Below are 22864 nucleotides of genomic sequence, written 5' to 3'. Positions count from 1 at the left end.
TTGCAGAGATGTGTCTGCTGCTAGAACTCTGTGTGCCATTGACCTGCTCTCTGATCTAAGCTGCTGTTAACCTGCCATTTCTGAGGCTGGTGACTCGGATGAACTTATCCTCAGCAGCAGAGGTGACTCTTGGTCTACATTTCCTGGGGCGGTCCACATGTGAGACAGTTTCTTTGTAGCACTTGATGGTTTTTGTGATTGCACTTGGGGACACTTTCAAAGTTTTCCTATATTTTCAGACTGACTGACCTTCATTTCTTAAAGTAATGATGGCCACTCGTTTTTCTGTACTTAGCTGCTTGTTTCTTGCTGTAGTACAAATTCTAACAGTCCATTCAGTAGGACTATCAGCTGTGTATCCACCCGACTTCTGCAAAACACAACTGATGGTCCCAACCCCATTTATAAGGCAAGAAATCCCACTTATTAAACCTGACAGGGCACACCTGTGAAGTGAAAAACATTTCAGGTGACCACCTCTAGAAGCTCATCAGGAGAAAGCCAAGAGTGTGCAAAGCAGTGATCAAAGCAAAAGGTGGCTACTTTGAAGAACCTAGAATATGACATATTTTCAGTTGTTTCACACTTTTTTGTTATGTATGATTCTTCATGTGTTAATTCAGTTTTGATGCCTTCAGTGTGAATCTACAATTTTCATGGTCATGAAAATAAAGATAACTCTTTGAATGAGAAAGTATGTCCAAACCTTTGGTATGTACTGTGTACATATGTATAGATAGATAGATAGATAGATAGATAGATAGATAGATAGATAGATAGATAGATAGATAGATAGATAGATAGATAGATAGATAGATAGATAATGGTATTTTTTTAAATGTACAAGTATTTAAATGATCAAATAAACAGGTCCTCGGACATTATTTTCAACAGTTTTATTTTGAAAAGCCACAAAGGAAGTGTTCATTCGTCCCGTCGTTTGCGTTAACGTCAAGGAGCTGATCTGAACATCCACAAATGTAGATCCAGGAAGCTGAATTGGAAGCGTTCGTGTCGGGTCTCGTAACCGTATGGACCTCACCGCATCGCGCCTTTCCGAACCCGGGTCGGAGGACGGAAATGCGGACAGAGAGAGAAGAGGACTGCCGCTGTCACCGGCGGTGAAATGCTCTCATTTGTCCTGAGCCAGCCTCTGACGTCACAGCCAGACAACATCATCGTTAAACTTTCAAAATGAGGCTCTTTCTGTCTCTGCTCAAAAATGCCCACCCGAAAATCGAGTACTACTCCCGCTATTCCCCATCGCCGCTCTCCATCAAGCAGTTTTTGGATTTCGGTGAGTAGAAACCCAACATGTCCTGTTATGAATGGCCTTATGACCTCATTCCACTGTTTGCTGATGAATTTTGCAGTGAATTGTGTTTTATTATCAATAGTAAAGGTGTGAAATATAATTTTCTGTGTAGATCAGGTTGAATTCCCACTTCCATGGGAGGTCATGTCATGTCTGTATCCTTATCACCTGTTTATTAATGGAACATGTGCAGGCACACCTGAGCACTCCCAGGTGACAACACCGCTCACTCATCCTGACACCTTCCTTTTTGTGCCAAGATCTGACTCCTTACACTCCTTAGATTAGCTTGATGGTTATTTAGGACACATGAAAACTGGAGGGTCGGTTGTGTTATAACCCCTAAGATGACAGCAGTTAACTGAGTTTCTGTGCTGCATTCAGGGATTTCTTAATCCGTGATTATGTCATTTGTCCTCACAGCTGGAGATGGGATGTGAGCAACAGGAAGAACACTTGTGGAGTGGGGGATTACACTTGTTCATGATGACACAGAAGACGTTTTAAACGTTGAGATGTCACAGCTTCAGTGTTTTCACTCTTTACTTTCACTTTTTCATAAAAAAAAGTATCAAAAAAATCTGCTGGGTTTATTGAATGTATTTGAGAACTAGACTGAGTGACCCGTTCCCCCTGCGTTTCAAACAGGAAGTACCTGCTGGCTCCAAAAAGCCAAAATCCCAAAGATTTCTGTTGAGAAATAAACAGCTATTACTCAGTTATTATATTTTTACCCTTTTTTATGTGTTCCCACTAATCCTACTATTCGTGATATTTCTTTCTGTAGTTCAAGTTATTCAAGGTATAAACCGACCAATCATATGCCTCAATAAAAGGATATCCAAAGTGTTTCATTGTTAAACACTTCTGATCCTGCTTTGAAGCGGTAAGCTACGTTCACGCCGCCCTTGGCAACGCGGGCTCAAGTGACCACTTCCAATGGAAAGTCTAGGTAATTTCCAGGTTTCGGGCTATAGCGTTCAAAACTCTCCTGTTCTCGCATAGCTACACAAGTTTCCACAACCGTTTTTTGGCTTTAAATATATAATGCCATTGAGCCCACGTTGAAAGTTAAAGCGGGTTGAACTTTGACCAATCAGGGACTTGGATTAGGTAGTAACATATGCTTGATGTCCTCTTAAATTAACGGAAGTGTTCACCGTTTGGAGGCGAAATCAATAATTGTGGTTTGTGCTCAGACAGAATTATGACACCAAGTCTTTTGTACACTGGAATAGAGCCGTGAAAGAAAAAGCCTGGAGCAAGATTTGCGAGATTTGCTCCACTTTAACGTAGGTGGCGGACAAGCGCTAGTGCCTTCAAGAACGCATGTTTAGCAGTCGATGGCTGGGCTGTAAAACGTCTGAGCAGTTATCTCTCTTTCAACTCTGACATGGTTTCTCTTTCACCAGGAGATCTTAAAAGCAGACATCTCTGACTTGTGAGTCACTTTCTTATCTGATTGGAGTTATCAGTTCCATGACAATCCTCCCAACTGAGTCGACATGATAGAGGTATAAAAATAGGCATTAGTAACAAATACCAAACAATAATGTACTCAATTCGTTTAGCACCGTTTAAAGTTTGTGTCTCTTTACAGGGCCGATAATAGGAAAAATCTACTTATTGAGCTTTTAAGTCATTATAATGTTAATTCCTCGCTATGAACAGCCCCAGAGAGGTATTTTTATCCGTTCTCGCATCTCTGAGTATTCCTCTAAAAACCTGCTCTCTGAGCCCCTATCCAATCAACCCAATCCACAAAAATGAGGGGGGGTTCTCACATTGTGACATCACAAAGTTAGGAGCAGCCCCTTCCAGGAAGAGTCTGTGCTGCCAGCACCGCCCCCAGGCTAACACACACTCCTCGGGGCTAGCGGTGATTGGCTAAACACTCTCGCTTTATATGTACAATATGCACATCTATCTTTTGCAAAAGTTCGGATGGCAAACACGCTGTCGAGGCCGACTCTAGGTTGACATCATGAAATAGGCGCCGCCCACTTGGAGTGTCGCAAAGATTGAGTCGTCTGACTTCCGGGTAGGAAAATGATGATGAAACTGATGATGAAGGAAGATTCTAAGACTAAACTGGAACTAAACTGTAAGGATGTTTACTATTGTTGTTAGGAGAATCGTCTTTTTTTTTTTTTTTAGAAGAGAAGTTTCAACTTTTCAAAAATGTTATTGCCAAAATAATCAGTTTTGAGGTAAAAAAGAAAATCTCTAAAATCCCAATAAAACTTTTTTTCTTGGTTAGGAAGGGATAATGCATGTGAAAAAACCTCCTACGTGTTTCTGCGGAAGGAGCTGCCGGTGCGGTTGGCCAACACCATGAGAGAGGTTAACCTGCTGCCTGATAAACTGCTGAGTCAGCCCTCCGTCAGGTTGGTCCAGAAATGGTAAGGAGTTTCTTTTTTTTGCTTTGCTTGTTTGGCTGCCCTAAGATAAGGTGTTCTAATGGCTTTGTTGGGAGTTGACCTTTAGTCTGTGTTTTCTTTGTTAGGTACATGCAGAGTTTTGTGGAGCTGCTGGACTATGAGAACAGGAAGCCAGAGGATCCTCACACTCTGAATGAGTGAGTGAAATCTTGTGGTTAAAAACAATTGAGATGCAGGAGTAGCAAGCTCAGGCTTGTTAAGACAAACCTCACACGTAACACTCTGTGTTATTACCTCAACAAAAGTCTGTCATGCACAGCCAACAAACACAGACAGGAATTTGACGGAGCGTGTCTGCTCTGCTAACACTCCAGGCTGTCGAGGTTGCTGGCTTTGAGGCAGACTTACTCATGTTAGAACTTTCTAATCAGCATGACTTGGTGTTTAAAAAAAAAAAAGAGTAGTAAAATAACAGAAAGACTTTGGATCGGAAAAAAATTGAAAAGATGCAACATATGTACGTACGACAGAGTATTAGACCCAGCATAAAAGAAGAAAAAACAACAAACATATGAGAAAAAAGTCATAAAATTCTGAGAAAATTAAGAATTAAGTCATACAAATATGAGAAAAGAGTCTAAATTTTATGAAAATAAAGTTGTACATTTTTAATTAAAAAAGAAGCAATTATAAGACAAGGAATTCGTACAAATATAAGAAAAAAGTAAATTTATAAGTAGTACATTTTTGGGGGAAAAGGAGGGGAAAAAAAGTCAATACTAAAGTTTTAAAATAGGTAAAAATGTCACAAGATAAGTAATTGTAAATGTACATTCTAAAAAGTCATAATTTTACAAGGAAAAAATTGTGCCTTTTGGAACATAAATTTCTGCATTTAGCTTTTATAATGTTTCATCTGACATTTAAACATTACCTGTTTAAATTCATGTTGCAGACCACTCAGAGAAGCTGGAAAAACTCGCTGAATCCTCTATACTTTTGTTTTTTGTAAATATACAACTTTATTTACATCAAATTACAACTGTATTTTCAAAAAAACAACAAATTAACAAAATTTGAAATGATAAATTTACAATTTTATTCTATATTATTTGAATATAGAATTTGTTCTTGTATATTTATTTATTTTTTCACATAGTGGCCTTAATACTCCATTTGAGGCAAATGATAATTTGGTCATTTTTAATGTTTTTTTTATGTTAATTGATTTATTTAAAAAATTGTATATCTTTTTTTCTTTATTAGCTTCCTTGAGGTCCTAATCGAGATCCGGAACCGGCACAACGATGTGGTTCCCACCATGGCTCAGGGAGTCATAGAGTACAAGGAGAAGTTTGGCTTCGACCCCTTTGTCAGCAGCAACATCCAGTATTTTCTCGACCGCTTTTACACCAACCGCATTTCTTTTCGCATGCTGATCAACCAGCACAGTGAGTCTGACAAATGCCGCCGCGGTTCTCCATTGGGATCACCGCCTCTGAACTTTGGCGTCTGTGTTCTGTTCTTACCCAGCACTCCTGTTTGGTAACGACACCAACCCAGCCCATCCGAAGCACATTGGCAGCATCGATCCAACCTGCAATGTCGCCGAAGTTGTGAAGGGTGAGTTTAATTCCAACTCTGCAACTGCAACTTCTTTTTTATTTAGGTGTAGAAAAAAAAATGCTTTGATTTCTTTATTTCAGCAGTGTTTATGTTCCTGCATGCTTATGCTGTATAAGCATTGACTCACATAAGGTCCCAATTATGTTTTTTTGTTGTTTTGTTACGTTTATTGTCTTACTAGAGCCGTCTTTATGAATGTTAACTGGAAAAACTGAAGCTAAAGAGCTACTTCACTGACTCTGTGGGCCTCTTAAATGCTTTCCAGATGTGCTGGAGCAAACGCTGAAGCTCAACGTGGAGCCGATTACCCACCGAGAATATCAAAAACTCCAAAAATCGACATTTTCTAACTAAGAAAATAATTCATTTAAGTGATAAAGTGGAAGTTTTGAACAAATACTCCTCCAGTTTTTAAGGAACTTTTCCAGAATGCTATAATAAGACCTTTTGCCACGCATGTGCCGCAATAAAACTCTCCCCTACCGAGTTTCACATTTTGTAAAGGTTTTAACCAATTTTATTGGAATACTTTTTCAAACCGCTTAAAAGTTTTCCTTAGTAAATTCATCAGACATTTATGCTCGTAAATTTTTAACTTCAAAGAAAATATGTGTCTTTGAGTTTAGAGTTAAAAGCTCCTTCCATAAAATACTGGTCTGAAGGATCAGGGATCAGGCAGAACAAATGAACGTGTTTTCCTCCCACTGTCAAACTGCTTCTGTGTTCTGGACTGTTTGTTTTCCCATCCAAGCTTCTATGCAAATGTCTCTGTTCCGTGCATTTCTGGGAAATTGGAGATGAATTGTTTCCTTAGTCGGACATCAGAAGCCTAAAGGCGGCGGGGATCTGAAGCTGCACTGTGAATGACCTCTTAAGGAGCAGAAGATGCTTTAGTAAACAGTGTCAGAAACCCAAACATAAGCACTGAACCTATTCACCTTTCTGTGTTATTGGTAATGCTTTCCCTTTTCCACCAGATGCCTATGACACTGCCAAGATGCTGTGTGAGAAGTACTACTTCGCAGCTCCAGAGCTCAAGATCGAGGAGTTTAACAGTAAGTGTGGTTATGTGCAGGAATCCAGACATTTTCCCCCACTAATCTGCCTCTCAGTGGAAAAGTTTAAACTCAAATGTTTATTCTCCAGTGAAGGCTCCTAATAAGCCCATCCAGGTGGTGTATGTCCCCTCTCACCTGTTCCACATGCTGTTTGAGCTCTTCAAGGTGAGCAGTTGATCCACTGAAAGCAGATTGTTTGAATGAGAATGTTGTTTTTAACATGTTCTGGTGGTATTTTTCTCATGATGGAGGACATATATAAAGAAATTTAAGCTCTTTGAAAAAGCTTGCGGTCCTAATGAACTACCGCAGCTCTGCAGAAACTGAGAAAATTAGATAGATTCTTTTTTTCAATTTTGGCTAAAAATGGGAGAATCATGATTAAAGGACCGCTGGAAACGCTTTTAGAGAGCTCAAAAGATGATCGAAGTGGAACTTCAAGGGTCCTTGGTGGTCCTTGGTGATGAATGAAATCTGGGGTTGTTCTGCAGAATTCAATGAGGGCGACGGTGGAACTCCATGAGAACAGTGCAGAGGGATTACCCCCTGTGAAAACCAGAGTCACTTTGGGTAAAGAGGATCTCTCTGTAAAGGTAAATGGACACGATGTATTTGACACGTTTGAGGTTAAATTAAGGAAGATTGACTTTAGCTAAGTTTTTTCATCGTGTTCCTTAAGATCAGCGATAAAGGAGGAGGAGTACCTCTGAGGAAGATCGATCGTCTGTTTAACTACATGTACTCCACTGCCCCGACACCAAGCCTCGAGCCGGGAGCTGTACCACTGGTACACACTGGCTAACTCAAATTAGCCTTCAGACAAAAGCCACTTTAGCGGCAACGTTCTTTTAAGAACCGAATGACACAGGGCTTTTGTGTCTTCCTTTGTGTCACAGGCTGGTTTTGGCTATGGCTTACCGATCTCTAGACTCTATGCTCGGTACTTTCAGGGTGATCTGAAGCTCTACTCCATGGAGGGAGTTGGCACCGATGCTGTCATCTATCTGAAGGTAACACGAGTCAGCCGCATGCAAAGTCCTGACCTGTTTCAGCTTGGAAAGTGAGACTCAGCCTCTTCTGAGTTTTAATAAGTAGAATAATAATAATAGAAAACATTAGAATAAAGCAGCATCTTTACTTTAATACCATCCTTTATTCTAAATCAAGCTTTAAAAACATAAGAAAATGTCTTTTTTAGCCAAACACAAAATGACAAGTTGTGAATGTGGTCAGGAAAAATGACTACCACAGACTACATGTTTGGAGAGGGAAAGACTGAGTGTAAACTTTAAATCTTAAAAACAAATGCTTTAAAACAATTGGTACTCAAGAGAGGCTAGCTATCCAACATTTCTGATTCAATTAGAGTCTTTAAAAAAAAAAAGTCCTAAAAAAGGATTTTAGCTGATGGTCTTCCTCAAAATAACAAACTTTAAAAAAATTATTTTACAGTAAAATTCACAGTGACCCTGTAGGATCTATCTAATCTAGATCTTTCCTCGTCGTGACTATTTTATGCAATCACTGTACTTTTGACAAATTCAATATTTATCATAGATTAAATACCGTGCATTCAAAAATTGTTTGGTATGAAAGAATACCAAGTTAATCATTACCGAACTTCCATTTTAGCATTTTGATAGCAAGCAAAAAAAGTAAAACGTTAAAAAGGTTTGTAAAGGAAAAATATGAGCTATTCAAAAAAAAATGGTGGATGATTCTGGGCAAACAGTAAGTTATGAACAGATAAAAAGTGCCCCCCCCCCCCCCCCCCCCCCCCCCCCCCCTTTCCAGGTCAGTAGAGAACTTGGCTCAAATTCCCTGTGAGGCTCCTAAATCCTTTCTGGATGTTAGACAGAAACTGTACTTCACTGTCTTTGCTAAACGGTCACAAAACATTTCTGTAATGCTGATGGCTAATATAAATATGGCACTAGCATGTTTTCGTGGCATGTCCAGGAGCACATACAACCACTTTAGAATGTCATCAATCAAAAGAAATGATAGCTATTGAGTGCAGATGGATGCTTACTGCCAGTTAGGTAGTTAACTCTTAATATTTTTTTAAGTTTTTCAATAGATTCATAGTACTGGATAAGAGTTTTGACGTGCCCTAGGCACGAAAGCTTAGGTTTAGTCACTGACAGCATGAGAAATGGACTGAGTCCAGATCAAGCAAATTACAACAATGGATCAAGATTCTTTGTTTCTCTCACACCAGGAAGACGTTTCTCTTAAAGGCTTTAGGCCTCCTGCTAGCTCGGCTGTCTGCTCTTGCACACTCTCACCACCTTTTCTGTAATTCAGTCTTAGAAGACACAGAAATGTTGAATTTGTCAAATAAATCCCTCGTCACTGAGAAGAAAACAAATTAGAGAATCCAGATGGAAAACCCCATACTAGAGAACTAAGAGGGAAGATAAGCGTCTTAGTTTTAGCAGTTCATCCATTGTAATACAAGTTACTTGAAGCAGCTGCAAAGCTTATGATGTCAATTAAAACACATTTTTATTATAATTTTCTGTGTTTATTTTCTTCGGAGTTGTTTTAATCGTCTTTTTGAAACCAGTCTGTCAATGTTTCTATATCTATTTTTTATTGTAGGCTCTGTCTAGTGAATCCTTCGAGCGCTTGCCAGTCTTCAACAAATCAGCATGGAGGCATTACAAGACCAGCCCTGAGGCGGATGACTGGAGCAACCCCAGCAAAGAACCACGTGACGCCAGCAAGTCTATATACAAAGCCAACAGATAATCGGTCTGCCTGGCCTGCTGCTGTAGCCCTCGGTGGAGCCTGAACGCTGACGTGTTGCCCATGGGGTGGTACATGGTTAAGGATCCTACTTCCTTTTACATTCCACTGTTAAGGGGTCTGTTAGTGTGGAGGGGGGTGACCTCGACCTTAACCTACACTCAATGGCAACATCCTGAATCCGTATAGTTTTTTGTGTTTATGGCTCAAATGTAAGCATGAGCCTTCTTTTGATTGTAGATCCCCCTACGTGTAACTCCATTAACGTGTGGCCGGTTATTTTAGGGGATTAGGACACGTTTAGATGCTGTCCTCCTGCAACATTCACTCCATCACTCCCCCCCAGCTTGTGCAGTTTGACTGGCCTCAGCTTTGCTGAGTCGGTCGTTGCTGGCGTTGCTGTGGCTGAATAAGCCACACACTGCTGAGTGTTTTCCTCTCCATCGGTAAGAGCCAGTGTTCTGTTTCCTCCTCTCCATCTGCAGGAAAGTGTCAGGCGGGGTGAGGTTCAGTACGAACGTGAACAAAAGGAGGTTTCATTATTTTCCCCTTTGGGGAAACGGTTTCCATTGAGTGCAGTTAGCATGGAGAAGTCTTATTTGGGTTTCACTTTTTCAGGGGGAAAAATAAAATGTTTATAGTTGGGGGGAGGGGGGATGGCACCTTTCAAAATAAAAGACAAAGGAAACCATGCATCACTTTATTATTTTTGACGAACTAGAAGTCAGGGATTTTTATTTTATTTTTTTTAAAGAAGGAATTACTTCTAGAAACTTAATGTATATTTGATGTGTTTTTTATGTGTTGATGGCCCTTAAGGGTTTAAAAGGGAAGACATGAAAAATAAACTATATTTTTAGCGTTTTCATCTTCAGGTTTTCCCACTAAAATTAACCACCTGCAGGTAATGGTTCATCCCTGCGTTCTAACTGAACCACCTTTGAAGGAAGAGGGGAGCTTCTGTCAGGTTCTGTCATTCCAGCACTGTTTGCCGATTGTTTTTTGAAAGAAATTGATCTTATCTGTCCATCTTTGGACACTTTATGTCATTTATGGTGTTGCCTGCTTGTCATGGTGAGAAAAACCACATCCTCATGCTTAACTTGCATCTTTGGGTTGATTTAGTCAGCCTTGTGACTAACTCTTCTCAGTTTTTGTGGATGAAATTGGACAGAGTTAGCATTTTTCAAAATGCACTTGTATTTTTTTTTTACAGGTAAAGATTCTATCAAAAGAAAATGCAGCTAGAATACCTAATAGTTTTTGAAGTGTTGAAGATTACCTTTGTAGAATTTCTTTTACTTTATATGTTCAACAAGAATGGTTTACGTAGAGCTAAATCTGAAAATTATGACCAGAAGAGAACCATGTGTAGCCAAAATAATATTTCCAGTGTCTGACTATGACTCTGATGGGTCATTATCAGTATCTTTTCATTACTTTTTCTCTTCAGATTATAATTGAAAATCATTTTAGTAAAATCCCAACCTTTTGGGGGGGATATTCCAAAACTTGGTATATTAAAAGCCCACGATGGTAAGTTTCGACTGACTTTATTTTATTTTCTCATCTCCTTCAGCTTCGTCTGATGCAAAACAGCAGAAGAATTCCCTGTTCGACTGTGTGTAGGCTCATTTCAAGCCTCTGTGTCAGAGTTTATCCCTGCCAATGCCTTAGAAACCTGCCAGTCTCATCGAGTGACATTGCTTCTATAATAGAAATGTTTGACTATAGAGTAGCAGTTGTAACTGTGAGACTATAAAAATCCCACCTTATTAAAAATGAAAAGCAGAATCATTTTCCAACTCAGATGATAAGCTTCACTGTCAAAGACGGCCTTTGGAGCGTTTTGGAGAATAGTGCACGGAAAATGTCACGTGTGATGCTGTGTGAACAGTGTGGTGTGACCCACTGTGTTTTCCATCCTGCTGTACATTGTGCTTAAATTATGTGTCTGCATGAACCTTCTAATAGAAGAGGCAGCCATGCATAATATGCGAAACCCACCCAAAAAAAAGGAGGGGGGGGGGGGCAGGTCCATCCTATAATGGAGCATGAGATCCATTTACTGTATCATTGTCCCACTTGATAATAAAGAAAAGTCAGTGTGAGCCGTCTGTCTTGCTTTTTATCCACATTTTAGACTATTTATTAACAATAAAAAAATGTCTTTTAGCGACAACTTTCATGTAGTACATACAGGAAGGACATCTACTGTACATTCAGTGCAGAATCTATGATGTAAAAGTAAAAGAGAGGTCTAAAGTTGAGCAAAAACAATTTGCATGTTTTATTTAAAAAAGGAAACAGGACAAACATTTCTCTGACTATCTTAGGTATTTTTTTTTAAATTCAAGTAGGCAGACTTGTCGTGTTTTCGTTAACAGTAGACGTCAGGGTAAGAAGTCATCTGCGTCAGTTTGACAGATGAAAAGCAGCAGGTTTTATTGGTTGCTGCAGCTGACGATATTTACTATTTGACCTCGGATAAAGATAACTTTTACTGTCCAGTTTTATTTTTTACATTCAAGAACACAAAAGAATTTGGTTTTGGTTTTTACCGCCACTTCCAGGTCTGAAAAAAAGCATGTAGAGCACAGTTTTATTATATTATAGTATTTTTTTCTTGTTACTTGAAAAATTTAGTAATGTAAGTTTTACAATATGCTCAAAGCTCTGCATGCAATTTTTTTCCACATTGGGATTTCTAAGAAGACATAGTGAACTTTTAATTTTCCCTTTTGGTTTTGGTATGTTTATACAAAGAAAATTATTCTAAACGTTTTTACACAGGTTTGAGTTAAATAATGGAGTAACAATCTTATTAAAAAGCGTAGGTGATTTTTCTTTCTTATTAAAAAAATGCAGACAACGCTTTTCTGTAACTTTCTATCTATTCCACATGTAGTATTTAATAAATAAACAACATCTTGAAATGAATTGACACAAAAAGACAAAAAAAAATGCAGTGATGTACTAAGCAGGACTTTTGAGAGTCTCGGTCAGTGCTGGACAGTCCAAGGCAAACCCCCCTTAAATATATTGCAAGGGATTTATAGTCGTCTATGAGATTCTGGGTTCATAGGTCAAATTTCCTCTTCCTCCCAATCTCCTCTTCCTCTGCTTGGTTGTCCAGACATCAGAGACATTGATGGCTTTGTACCCTGCAGCTCAAAAACAACATTTCCTCTATCGTTGGTCACCTGTTCAGAAAGACTGAAGCTCTTTTATTATTACAGTTTCCAGCAAGTCTCCGTGTGTAGTTGTTTTTTTGTTTTTTTTGTGAGGAATTTCCAGGCAGTGTGCTGGGAGTGAAAATGTGTGTCAGGATGCATTTGGGAAGCCAGTCTAGTTCTCATCCTCATCGCCTTCACTCATGCTGCTCATGGAGGCGGATGCTCCTTTAGGGGAGGTGGGGGGCGAAGGCCGTGCGTTGTGCCAGCGAGCCGGGGGGGACGGAGGTGAGGGAGATCGCAGGGGGGACAGTTCACGGGGAGGACTGTTGCAGGGCGACTCTCTAGGGGACAGAGCGTAGGACAGCATACGGCCGCTGCGTTCCTGAAGCACTTGTTTCTGTGCAAAAACAGCAGCAAAGTTCCAGTTAAACATCCAGCCTTTGGACTACATGTTTAAAAAGCATCTACCCGATTTTTCAGAGTACAAGTCGTGTTTTTATTTTATTTTATTTTTTTCCCATGGTTTGGGCAGGGGTGTGACTTATGTGTGAGTTTTTTGTTTGTTTTTTCTTGAAGAAATTCCAACAACTACTAGAGGGTACTGTGGGTGTGTGTATCAGTATTTGCGACAGCAACGCAGAAGAAGAAGCAGCGCTCAGTCCTACGTCGGGTTTAGCAGAATTATTCCATAGTGACACAGAGGTTTAAAGAACACAATGAATTTAGTGATTTGAATTGGTAGAAAGAGTTTAGTTGACTTGTTACTATGTTCTTTATGTTATGGTTATTTTAATAATTGTTCACATGTTGGGCTAATATACATTTACTTTATTCCTCCTATGTTTCATGAAGCTAAATAAGCGTCAATGTGTTACAGTAAAGCGCGCATATATTCAGTTTATTATTGTTTAATTTGATTTAATTTGTTTATTTATTTCAACCATTAATTGTAGTCAATACAATAAAGAAATTATACAGATTTATCAAACTCATTACAGAAATTATGAAATGCATAGAGAAAAAAACAAACGCACACTTAAGTCATATTTGATTGATTAAATATAGTAATCATTAACTAAAGTCATGAAGAGCTTGATTTATTACTTGAAAAGGAGTGGGAAGAAGTGAGTTCATATAATTCCATCCCACCCCCCTTCATTTTATAGCTTTACATAGTTTTTGTGATCCGGTTCTCATCAGATAGATTCTTTTCAAGTTACAAAATCAAGTGATTACTGATGATGGATTATCTTCACAAAACATTCATTTATGATTTCAGTAAACAGTAGCATGAATCCCACATGGAACAGATATGTAATACTCATTAATTATAATTAGAATACAATTTCATTAAATCCAGATTTCATTGCTACACATTGCAGATCAAGTTATCAAGTAACAAAATCGAGTGCTTATGGATTATTCTCAGAAAGAATCCTTACATCTTTTCAGTAAACATCAATGATTCACCCTTTAGGTAACCAATATGTAATTATCACTGATTATCATTAGAACACAGCATCACATTTATCCAGTGATTATTGCTACACATTGCAGATCAAGTAAAGAAAATCGATAGTTTAGTAGATTGTAATTAAAACATTTCAGTAATCATTATTGCACATTACACAGTGTAATACTAATTGGTTGTAATTAAAAGAACTTTAAATATTTTACTACAATAAAGTTCACACATGTATTTGGACCTTTTCAAACACCTGTTAATCATTAACTCTTCTTATCTTCATATCGTGAAAGCAGAGTTTCTTTATACCTTTTCTTGAATATTTGGATATTTGAACATTTTTCATTACTCAGCCTGTTACAAAGTTTAGTGCCACACACCAACTTTTCTTCGCGGTTCTTATCAATTTGATCTTGAAGTTCCTTCATCCCCTCAGTTTCATTTTTAAAAACTGTTTTTCGATATTGCATGGTAACGATTTCCCACTGGCTCTGTATAGATGTTGTGCGGTGTAAAAATTAACAGGGTCATAGTTTTAAAAGTCTGGATTGATCAAATAAATTGTTTGTATGATTAAGATAGCTGGTTTTATGTATGTATGTATGGCTAGTTTTTGAAGTAAAAAAATAGGATGTAGTGAACCGTTGTAACTATTCCCCCAAATTTCTGTACAGTTTGTGAAAAAAAACAACATTTAGGAGCAGTACATATCTACTGTCACATTCTAATATATGTGTAGATTTATTTATGGTTGAAATACTTTTTGAAACTTTAGTTTGCATGTGTCTGATGTGTTGCTTCCAACTTACTTTGTTATCAATAACAATTCCCAAGAGTTTGATTTCAGTAACACTTTCAATTGAGACATTATTTATTTTAATTGAGAGCTCGGAATTGGTGTTGTAGTTACCAAAACATCACTTTGGTTTTAGCTAGGTTCAAAGATAATTTGTTGTAATCCATCCATGATTTTATTTTTGTTTAACTCTGTGTTCACCACATTAATAAGTTCCTTATGATTGTCCGTAGAATAAAATATATTTGTGTCATCAGCAAATAATTTGAGTTTTAAAAGTTTTGAAACACTGAATATATCATTGATGTAACTTTTGAATAGCATCGGGCCCAGAATTGATACTTGTGGGACACTACAATTTATCTCTTTGGCTTCTGATGTAAATTCATCCTTCTTATTCCAGTATTTTGTTAAATAAAATTCTCCCAAAATTGTTTATATATGATTATTTTTTTATTTTTTTGCTGCTGTGACTTATACTCCGGAGCGACTTGTACTCCAAAAATACAAATACTTTTTTGAAATCCAGATTTTCAATTTAAAAATCCAGTTTTCCAATGTGCCTTACTTACCCATGTCCCATCAGGTCCAAAAAGTTCTAGGAAGTTGCCAATGAATTCTCTAGATTTCTCCTCCCATTTCTGAATCAGGTCGTGACTTTTCTCCTCCACGCGGCAAACAAAATGTTTGCTCTTTTCCTCAACTGTGCGAACTTTTTCTTTCATGCGGTCTACTTGGTTCTGTAGCCGGTACTTCTTCTCCTAAGGATTTTCAAAAGTACAAAAAAACAGGTAAGTCCAGGCAGACAGTTTTTGTAAATCAGAGCACACTCCTGAGGTATAATTCCACAAAAACAGTAGCAGTTCTTTACAGTTCTCTTGTTTCATAAATAGAATTTTGGCTTGCAGTTCTGACACAACTTTTTGTTTGTATTAAGAATGTTCTTGATTCTAATTCTGTCTGCTGTGGTTTTTAGAATTACACACAGAATTTTCTGGGTTGGCAACATTTTTTCCAATTTCTTTTTTTTTTTTTTACTAAAGGAGTACCCCAAGGCTCCATCATGGGCCCACTGCTCTTTCTATTACACTCTTGTCTATCTGCTTTACAAACACGACACAGTTTGGCAAATGTGTTGTTTGAACTCAAACTGGGAGAAAAGTTTTCATTCTTTGGATCATTTAAATTTGAGATTCCTTCTGCTTGGCAAACATCAGACCTTTGATGACACTATGTTTGCGATGTGCAGTCAGATTTGTGCACGTCTAACCAACTAAAAGTGTTTAATCAGTAAAATTTGACACAGCAAAAAAAACGTTGGAGGATTTACAGTTTTTACTTGATGGAAACTCATTCATTTCTCTGTCTTTATATAAGTGAACATTTAAATCTGAACCTTACTCTGCTTTAATTCAAATTAATCTTCTTATATGTTAGTTATTTGTTAGTTGTGGACTATTCTGTCAGTTGTTCTTACTTGGTTAATTTAAACTTCAATTTTCACAGATCTTTACCTATTAAAAGGAGTACCACTTCATGCTACAATGTACTTTCCTAAAATTGAATGAAAGTTTTACCTTCGTTCACTTTGAATCTTATACTACCTTAAATAACTCAACAGAATCCATTTTGAAACAAGAAATAATTTTTTTTGTAACAATTTTAGTCAAATCAAAGGGTAAATTGAATGAAGTCATGAAATTTAACATTTTAATTAAGTTTAAATGTCTCAAATTGTCACAGTGAACAGTCTGTCAACATTTTGGTCCAAAAAGGTTGACAGACTGTCAGCATTCAGGTTTTCCAAATCTCTGATCATGACTATTTTAATCTTCTGATGTAAACCAAGCTAATTCAGCCTTACGTTGATGTAGCTGACATTAAGCTCCTTAGCTGTGTAACCACGCTGAAGATTGCGGCGGGCGTAGACATCATAGTCTCGAACAATTCGAGTGATTATGTCAGAAGTTGAGATTCCCTCCGTTCTTTGTGTGGGCACAAACATCCCTGATAGGAAGAACACACACTCAATAACCCTCAGTAAAATGTGTCATCTCATCTTCTTCAGGCGGCGTGCACGGACCTGCCTCTTTGATGTGTTTATAGACATCCTCACTTCCTGCTGAGGAATATGGGATGTCATCATGAGCCACAAAGTCAATCTGTGAAAATAAAACACAATGTATTGTATTATGGAAAATGCTAAGCTGGTAAAAGTAGTGGAGCTGTTATAAACAGCTTCATAACATAATATAATTGTTTCAATGGTTGTAAAATGCAGATTATAGGTTGAAAGTGGGACAAACTCAGAGTTTGTCATGTATCCACATGTCTATTGGTTTTGTTTCACACATTTACACTGACAGGAGCCTTAAATTTGCTCTTTCAGAGTTAAACAGATGAGTAGATATGTAATCTACTATCAATGGAATCGTGTTTCAGGCTGCATGGTAGTGGTTACCTCTCTTAAGCCCTGGTTTAAATCCCAGCTAGGACCTTTATGTATGCATGTTCTCCCTGTACGTACATGTGTTTTCTTCTAGCATTCCGGCTACCTCCCACAATCCAAAAACATGGGTTCATAGGTGTCTCTATATTGGATGTGGCTATGTATGTGTGTGGGGAGTGAATCTGGTCTCGCAACAGATTGGCAACCTGTTGAGGGTGTACCCCACCTTTGCCCAACAGTAGCCAGGTTGGCTTTCATGACCCCAGAAGGGGTCATGAATGACATCATGCTTCTGACCTCCTTTCCTCTTTTTGTCACACCACAGGTGTTTAAATGCTTTATGTTCTGACTCAGGCCCACAAACAGAAAATCGTCAAAAGGTTAGAGGACCTCTCACTACGTAAAGGTTACTGTCTCACTTTCTGAACTTTCTTATTCGACTTGAGTTTCCATCTGAGTTGTGTTTGTCATGCTCTGTCATTACTGGAGTTATTTTACCGCAAATCAGGCAGAAACACCTCCTAGACCTTTTCTGTCTGATGATTTCTTTTAGGTGTTTTTGGCCTGAGTTTTTTTTTTAAAGGTTGGACTTATATTGATGTGTTGTTTCATGGCAAAGCAGCCTTTTTTTTTTAGGAACAATAACTCCACCTTGTGTCAAACCAAGAAAAAGCAGGTCGTTTAAAGCATCTATAAGTATGAAATCCAATTTCTTGGATTGGTGACATATTTTAAACACGTCCCTGTATGTTTAACGCATAGTTTCACGCTCGGATGATGTGTTTTCCTCTTCAAACAGGTACACACACCTTGTGCTTATCCAGAAACTTTGGTGTAAGAGTCCATGGCGCGTCTCTCAAAACTTCATCAACATAGCGGCAATGTCTCAGCGCTTCATACCGTTCCTGCTCCGTCATGACCGTGAAGCCTTTGTATTTGTGAGTCAGCTCATCGCTGCAAACTATTGACAGAGCAGAGGAAACAGAACTCCACAGTAAACAAACAAAAAACACGGTCAAGTAGATAACTCGCTGTGCAGTCTTAAGACCGTTTGGTCTGTCTTGCCTCCGACTAGCAGGTAGGTGTTGGGGAAAAGGTTCTTGGCCTGCATGAGAGCGCGAGCATGTCCAGAGTGGAACAGGTCAAAGATGCCATCTGCATAGACTCTGACAGGCCGGTCAACTAGAAGGCAAACAACAATGTGATGCTTCATTCAGGTGGTCTTCATTTAAGCTTGGGTGGCTTCCTGAGACAGACAATAAGTGCAGAATTTATTATTACCCCAATAAAAAAAGTGCAAAGGCAAAAAACAGAGTCAAGCCAATAGAATAGAAATATAGAAATAGAAAATAGAAATAACCTAAATAAGTCTCTCTAAAGGGTAAATTACTACTTGTTGTAGTATACGTCTCTGTTGACATACCGGTAACTGATTAAAAACGGTCTAAAAAATGTGTGTAGCTATGCGAGAACGTGAGAGTTTCACACACGGAAGCCCAAAACGTGCATTTACATTGACTTTTCCCTGGAAGTGGTTGCTGGAACGCAAGTCACTGAAGGTGGTGATTCTATTTCCACTCAAACACAAGCATGAAATTGCTCCAGACCTGGATAACTTGCTGAACTTGGTGGTTCCACCTATACCCATGTTTTTTCTTGATTACCTGTGTATCTTGTTGCATTTCGTTTTGAGTAACTATTTGTTTTTTGTTTGTTTAACCCTTGTGCTATCTTAGATGACCTCACCCTTGCATTGATGTGTTCTCCCTACCATGACAAAGGTGGATAAAGGTGGAAAGATTTCATGTAATCCATGGACACCAGTAAGGTTCACAAATCATTGAAGAAAAAAGGTTCAGCGCTCTGTCTAGTGGGTCTAGATGACCCAACTCCCAATAGTAAAGTGCCTATGATAGCACAAGCGTTACATAGGGCAGTTGAATGTTTAGGAGGTTTGGGAACATTATTAACTTTTTTCAGGGCCTCTTTACCTTTTTCCTATATATGTATATTTCTGCATTTTTTGCTTGTCATCACAGAAAGAGTTTCTGTGTATGAGCCGCCAGGTGTCACATAGACACCACAAATGGCATCTTTTGGGTACAGGTTTGAAGAGCTGTGTGTATTTATACCTCTAAGATGAATCACTATAATGCTAAGATATAGTAGATTTTCATATGAACAATATTTTGTATTTGCAAAACGGTTTGGAGGTAAAAAAAACAATTGTTTAAAAATTAAACCTCAGCGAAATGAGAGCTGGAATTCAAAATCAAAGAGCAGGAGAGGCTGTGTGAAAGCTGAAGGTGTGTACCTGGGGTGCCTCTGCGGGCCTGCTCAATGGTGAGCTTTTCGTGAGGTGCTCGACAGTCGCAGCTGGTCTCCCTGGCAAAAATGGCAGGCTCGATGAGAGTCTGAGACAGAGCAAGTGGGTCATAAATAGGATCTGTGAGGGAGGACACGCTAACAGCATGCAAAATACATAAGCACCCTCTTCACTGAAGCTCAAATGTTCTACTTCATATGTTCTCATGCAGCCTTCCTGTCTCTGCCCTCGCAGTTGCATCAAACTCCATTAAGCTATTGACCACAGCTGATGCTCACTCTGCTTTTAGAAAACACAGCAAGATGGACGCTCAGGCTCATCGATCAACGGGAGAGAGGTGACATTCATCAACCCCAACTGTATAATTTAGTAAAGGTGTCAGAAATCACAAGAAGATGTATTCAACTTGCGGGGTCGGCTCAAATACATTAAAACCAATGAAATGTAAGATAAGACCAATAAAAAAAGTCATCCTTCTGATCAAACTGCATCAAGGGCAAAGTGTTGCAGTGCGATTGTGCCTGAAAAACTGCCAGTGTCTGCCATCTGTTGACTGCTGGGAATATTCTCTGAGATTCAGTCACACCACAGAAAGAGAACCAGCACAGGAGCAGGAAGCCGTGGGTGTGTGAGAGGAGGATGCAAACACGGAAACAGATTTATTATCCGTGAACGAGCACCTGACGTCAATGCATCTTCCGGGAACAACCTGCAGGAGAAGGGATTCAACATCCCTTCCAAGTATTCAAAGGCCCTCCTATTAACATCCCATTTGTACTCCTGTACGCAGCATTAGGGGGGTCTATGCACCTGTGGGTGGACTGGAGTTTCATGGAGCCAGAACTAGAACTACAATTTTTATTTTTTTACTAACTAGCATACTTTTTCTGAAATTGATTTGTTTTATTTTTACAGATTTGCATCTTTCCGCATTTTTTTAACTGTTCAACAGAGAGTACGGTGTTTTTATGTCAGTAATCATGAAGGTTTTGAGGGAAAAAAAAACCTGTGAGATCTTTTGTAAGGAAGTTTCACTAAGATCTGTGAAAGATGCACTCATGAGGCTTAAAAAATAGGTGTGAAAAAATGCTTTGCTATCAGTCTGAACACTAAATTTCACCATAAAATGTGCTTGTGTCGATTAAATAAAGGTGAGACAGTTGAAGCACACATTGTCATCGGCGTACATGAAAACTGGTTTCACCTTCTGCCCGAGCCTTGCAGCAAGATTGCACAAATGTTTCAAGGAGATGCACAAAAAGGGTGTAATGTCCTTAAAGCAAAGTTCAAATTTCAAATTTGAGGAAATATTTATAAAACTGGATTTATTTAAGTAGAAAATATTTAAAATAATTTGCAAAAGCAACAAATGTAATAATCATTGGGAAAGATGAACGACTCCTGTCATGCTGTCTTCTCTTTGGTGTAATTTTGATTTGATCTTTTAACCAGGAGGACAACAAAAATGTGTTAACTCATGAGAACCCAGCCCCATTGTCCTTAAAAATAAAAATTATGTGGGATATACCACAGTCCAGGTGGACCATACAACACATTTCTGTTGCTTTTCTGTTACACTGATGGATTAAGGAAGGATTCGCCTCTTCTCTGAATCATCTGGAACAGTTAGAATCCAGCAATTTAGCAAATAGCAAATACTATAGGCTAAACTTGGAGATCAGGATGGGAGCACGCTCTGTAAAGCTGACTCTGGCACAAACAAAGAACATCTGGCATGAGAAGGATTAAATCCAGAAAGACAAACAGAGGGTAGCAAAGGCAGGAAAATGTGGAGTTTCTTACAAGAGTGGCCAGTTTGAAATGAAGCACAGACAAAATGGAGATGAACTTAAATGAGGAATTATACCAAAGAGGGAAAATTAGAAGCACTAATATCGTCTTTGTCCCAGTCTCTGAAAAACTGGGCGTTTGTCCTTTTAGTAAAGCTGTTTTTACTAAGACAGCAGACAAAAACATTGTCCATTCAGCAGTCTGTGAATGCCAGCAGCAGGAGGCTGCACAGCATCTGTTTCATAACAAGGGGGTAACACAAGATGCCCAGTCTCCTCCCCAGTCTTTGTCACACTTACCCCCCACCCCCCCACACACACACACAAACCTACAGACAAAAACAGAGCCAGTCACAGATGCCCTACCGTTCGGGGATGAGGGCAGGTGTGTTCAAGCTCCTCCATTATTCCTCAGATTCATGGGATGTAGCAGAGATCTATCTGCTATGTGACTCAGCATCAGTGAGACGATGCCTCTCTCCTCCTCACTCTGTCTCCTCTGTTGGCCCCGCCCACTCTGTGTCCTTTACTCACCCTCTGACTCCTCCCCGTGACGACTCAATGCAAAAAAGAGGGCTAATGTGATGAGCCTCACTCCATCTTTTTTTATGATACCACAACATCCTTTTCTTATTTGAATTGATTAGACGCGGCTTAATATCTGATTTAAAAAAACATCATGTGTTGTTTATTTTTGTTCTATATGTTTCTATCTAAAATTTTAAACAAAAATTGTTACTATAAATTGAATATTTAGGAGAAATAGCCTCAATTACGAGGCACAAGTACACCACGATCCAAATAGACGATCTTTGTGTGATGGCAGCCCATCGGAAGAGCATTGGAAGGGGTGAGGCTGTGAAGAGCTTTCTCCATGGCAACGAAGATGACAGAGCTCCAAAAAACGAACCAATCAGGGAGAAGCGAGAGTCTTGGCTTTAAAAAAACGTATTGGTAACTAATTTGAAAGAAGAAGTAAAAAAACAATCGTGAAAAAAAAACATGATTAATTTGACCTTTAAGATCTTTTTAAACATATATTTTTTAGCAGAGCGTGGGCTTCATCATGTAAAGATTACTGCATTCTTCTGCTGTCATAAAACAGAGTCCTTTTTTGAATAAGAGTTTAAAATAAATTATGCACACAAATTTAGAATTGCATATTTTACATTTTATTTCATATATGAAAGATATTGTTATTTATTAATAATATAATTACATAAATATTTAATTTTCTTGGAAGGAATTTCAGAGATTTTTAGTGACAAAAGAGGAACTGGAAGTAGTTTACTAGTTGATGTTTACAACATTAAGAATTTTACAGTAATGCAAGTTAGAGGATTTTTATTTTATTTTTCCTTTTGGCACCCTTAGTTTTAACTATGAAACCCAAACCTGAAAAATATGATGTGATTTTTTTTTAATCAGGAGGACCATAATAACCTATAACCTTTGCTTTTAATCTGGTTCCAGTCTCCTTTCTTTGGCTTATTCATAAACATGTGTCTTGCATCTAGTATAGTAGGCTACCACACTTTGGCTTTGTATAGAATTCTGCAGCAATCTCACATTCAGAGCACAAAAAAAAAGTTAAATCGATTCATGAAAACCACGTTCTGTTTGCTATAGGTTTTATGAAGTTGGAATCAGAGTGAGTTTAATGTCTGATTGATCCACTGAAGCACAAAGCTTTGCAGTTTCATTCTGATAGAAATCAAACTGAATTTCATC

The 22864-nt window shown here is 38.4% G+C and overlaps 2 protein-coding genes across 3 annotated transcripts; one reads left to right on the top strand and one right to left on the bottom strand.

Annotated features, from left to right (window-relative positions):
* The first annotated feature begins 919 nt into the window (after nt 1–919).
* Nucleotides 920–11242, top strand: pdk3 (pyruvate dehydrogenase kinase 3). Of its 2 annotated transcripts, XM_004081012.3 has the most exons (11): nt 920–1297; nt 3576–3717; nt 3822–3893; nt 4963–5147; nt 5230–5319; nt 6300–6377; nt 6469–6545; nt 6872–6973; nt 7060–7167; nt 7277–7390; nt 8985–11242. In XM_004081012.3, the coding sequence occupies exons 1-11, from the start codon at nt 1195–1197 to the stop codon at nt 9132–9134; spliced, it is 1221 nt and encodes a 406-aa protein (XP_004081060.1). In that variant the 5' UTR covers nt 920–1194; the 3' UTR covers nt 9135–11242. The 2 variants fall into 2 exon arrangements, with proteins under 2 accessions (XP_004081060.1, XP_011487160.1); XM_011488858.2 differs by lacking the exon at nt 7060–7167 and having other exon boundaries at nt 7331–7390.
* Nucleotides 11243–11392: 150 nt separating this feature from the next.
* Nucleotides 11393–21735, bottom strand: pcyt1b (phosphate cytidylyltransferase 1, choline, beta). The gene is made up of 8 exons (XM_004081238.4): nt 21500–21735; nt 19332–19431; nt 18083–18199; nt 17827–17978; nt 16652–16730; nt 16433–16575; nt 15141–15329; nt 11393–12704 (listed from the first exon to the last, which is right to left on the bottom strand). The coding sequence occupies exons 1-8, from the start codon at nt 21536–21538 to the stop codon at nt 12480–12482; spliced, it is 1044 nt and encodes a 347-aa protein (XP_004081286.1). The 5' UTR covers nt 21539–21735; the 3' UTR covers nt 11393–12479.
* Between the last annotated feature and the right edge of the window lie 1129 nt (nt 21736–22864).

Source organism: Oryzias latipes, chromosome 20 (genome assembly GCF_002234675.1).
Source record: "Oryzias latipes chromosome 20, ASM223467v1".
In the NCBI taxonomy this organism is placed as follows: domain Eukaryota; kingdom Metazoa; phylum Chordata; class Actinopteri; order Beloniformes; family Adrianichthyidae; genus Oryzias; species Oryzias latipes.
This window is presented reverse-complemented; position numbering and strand designations above follow the sequence as displayed.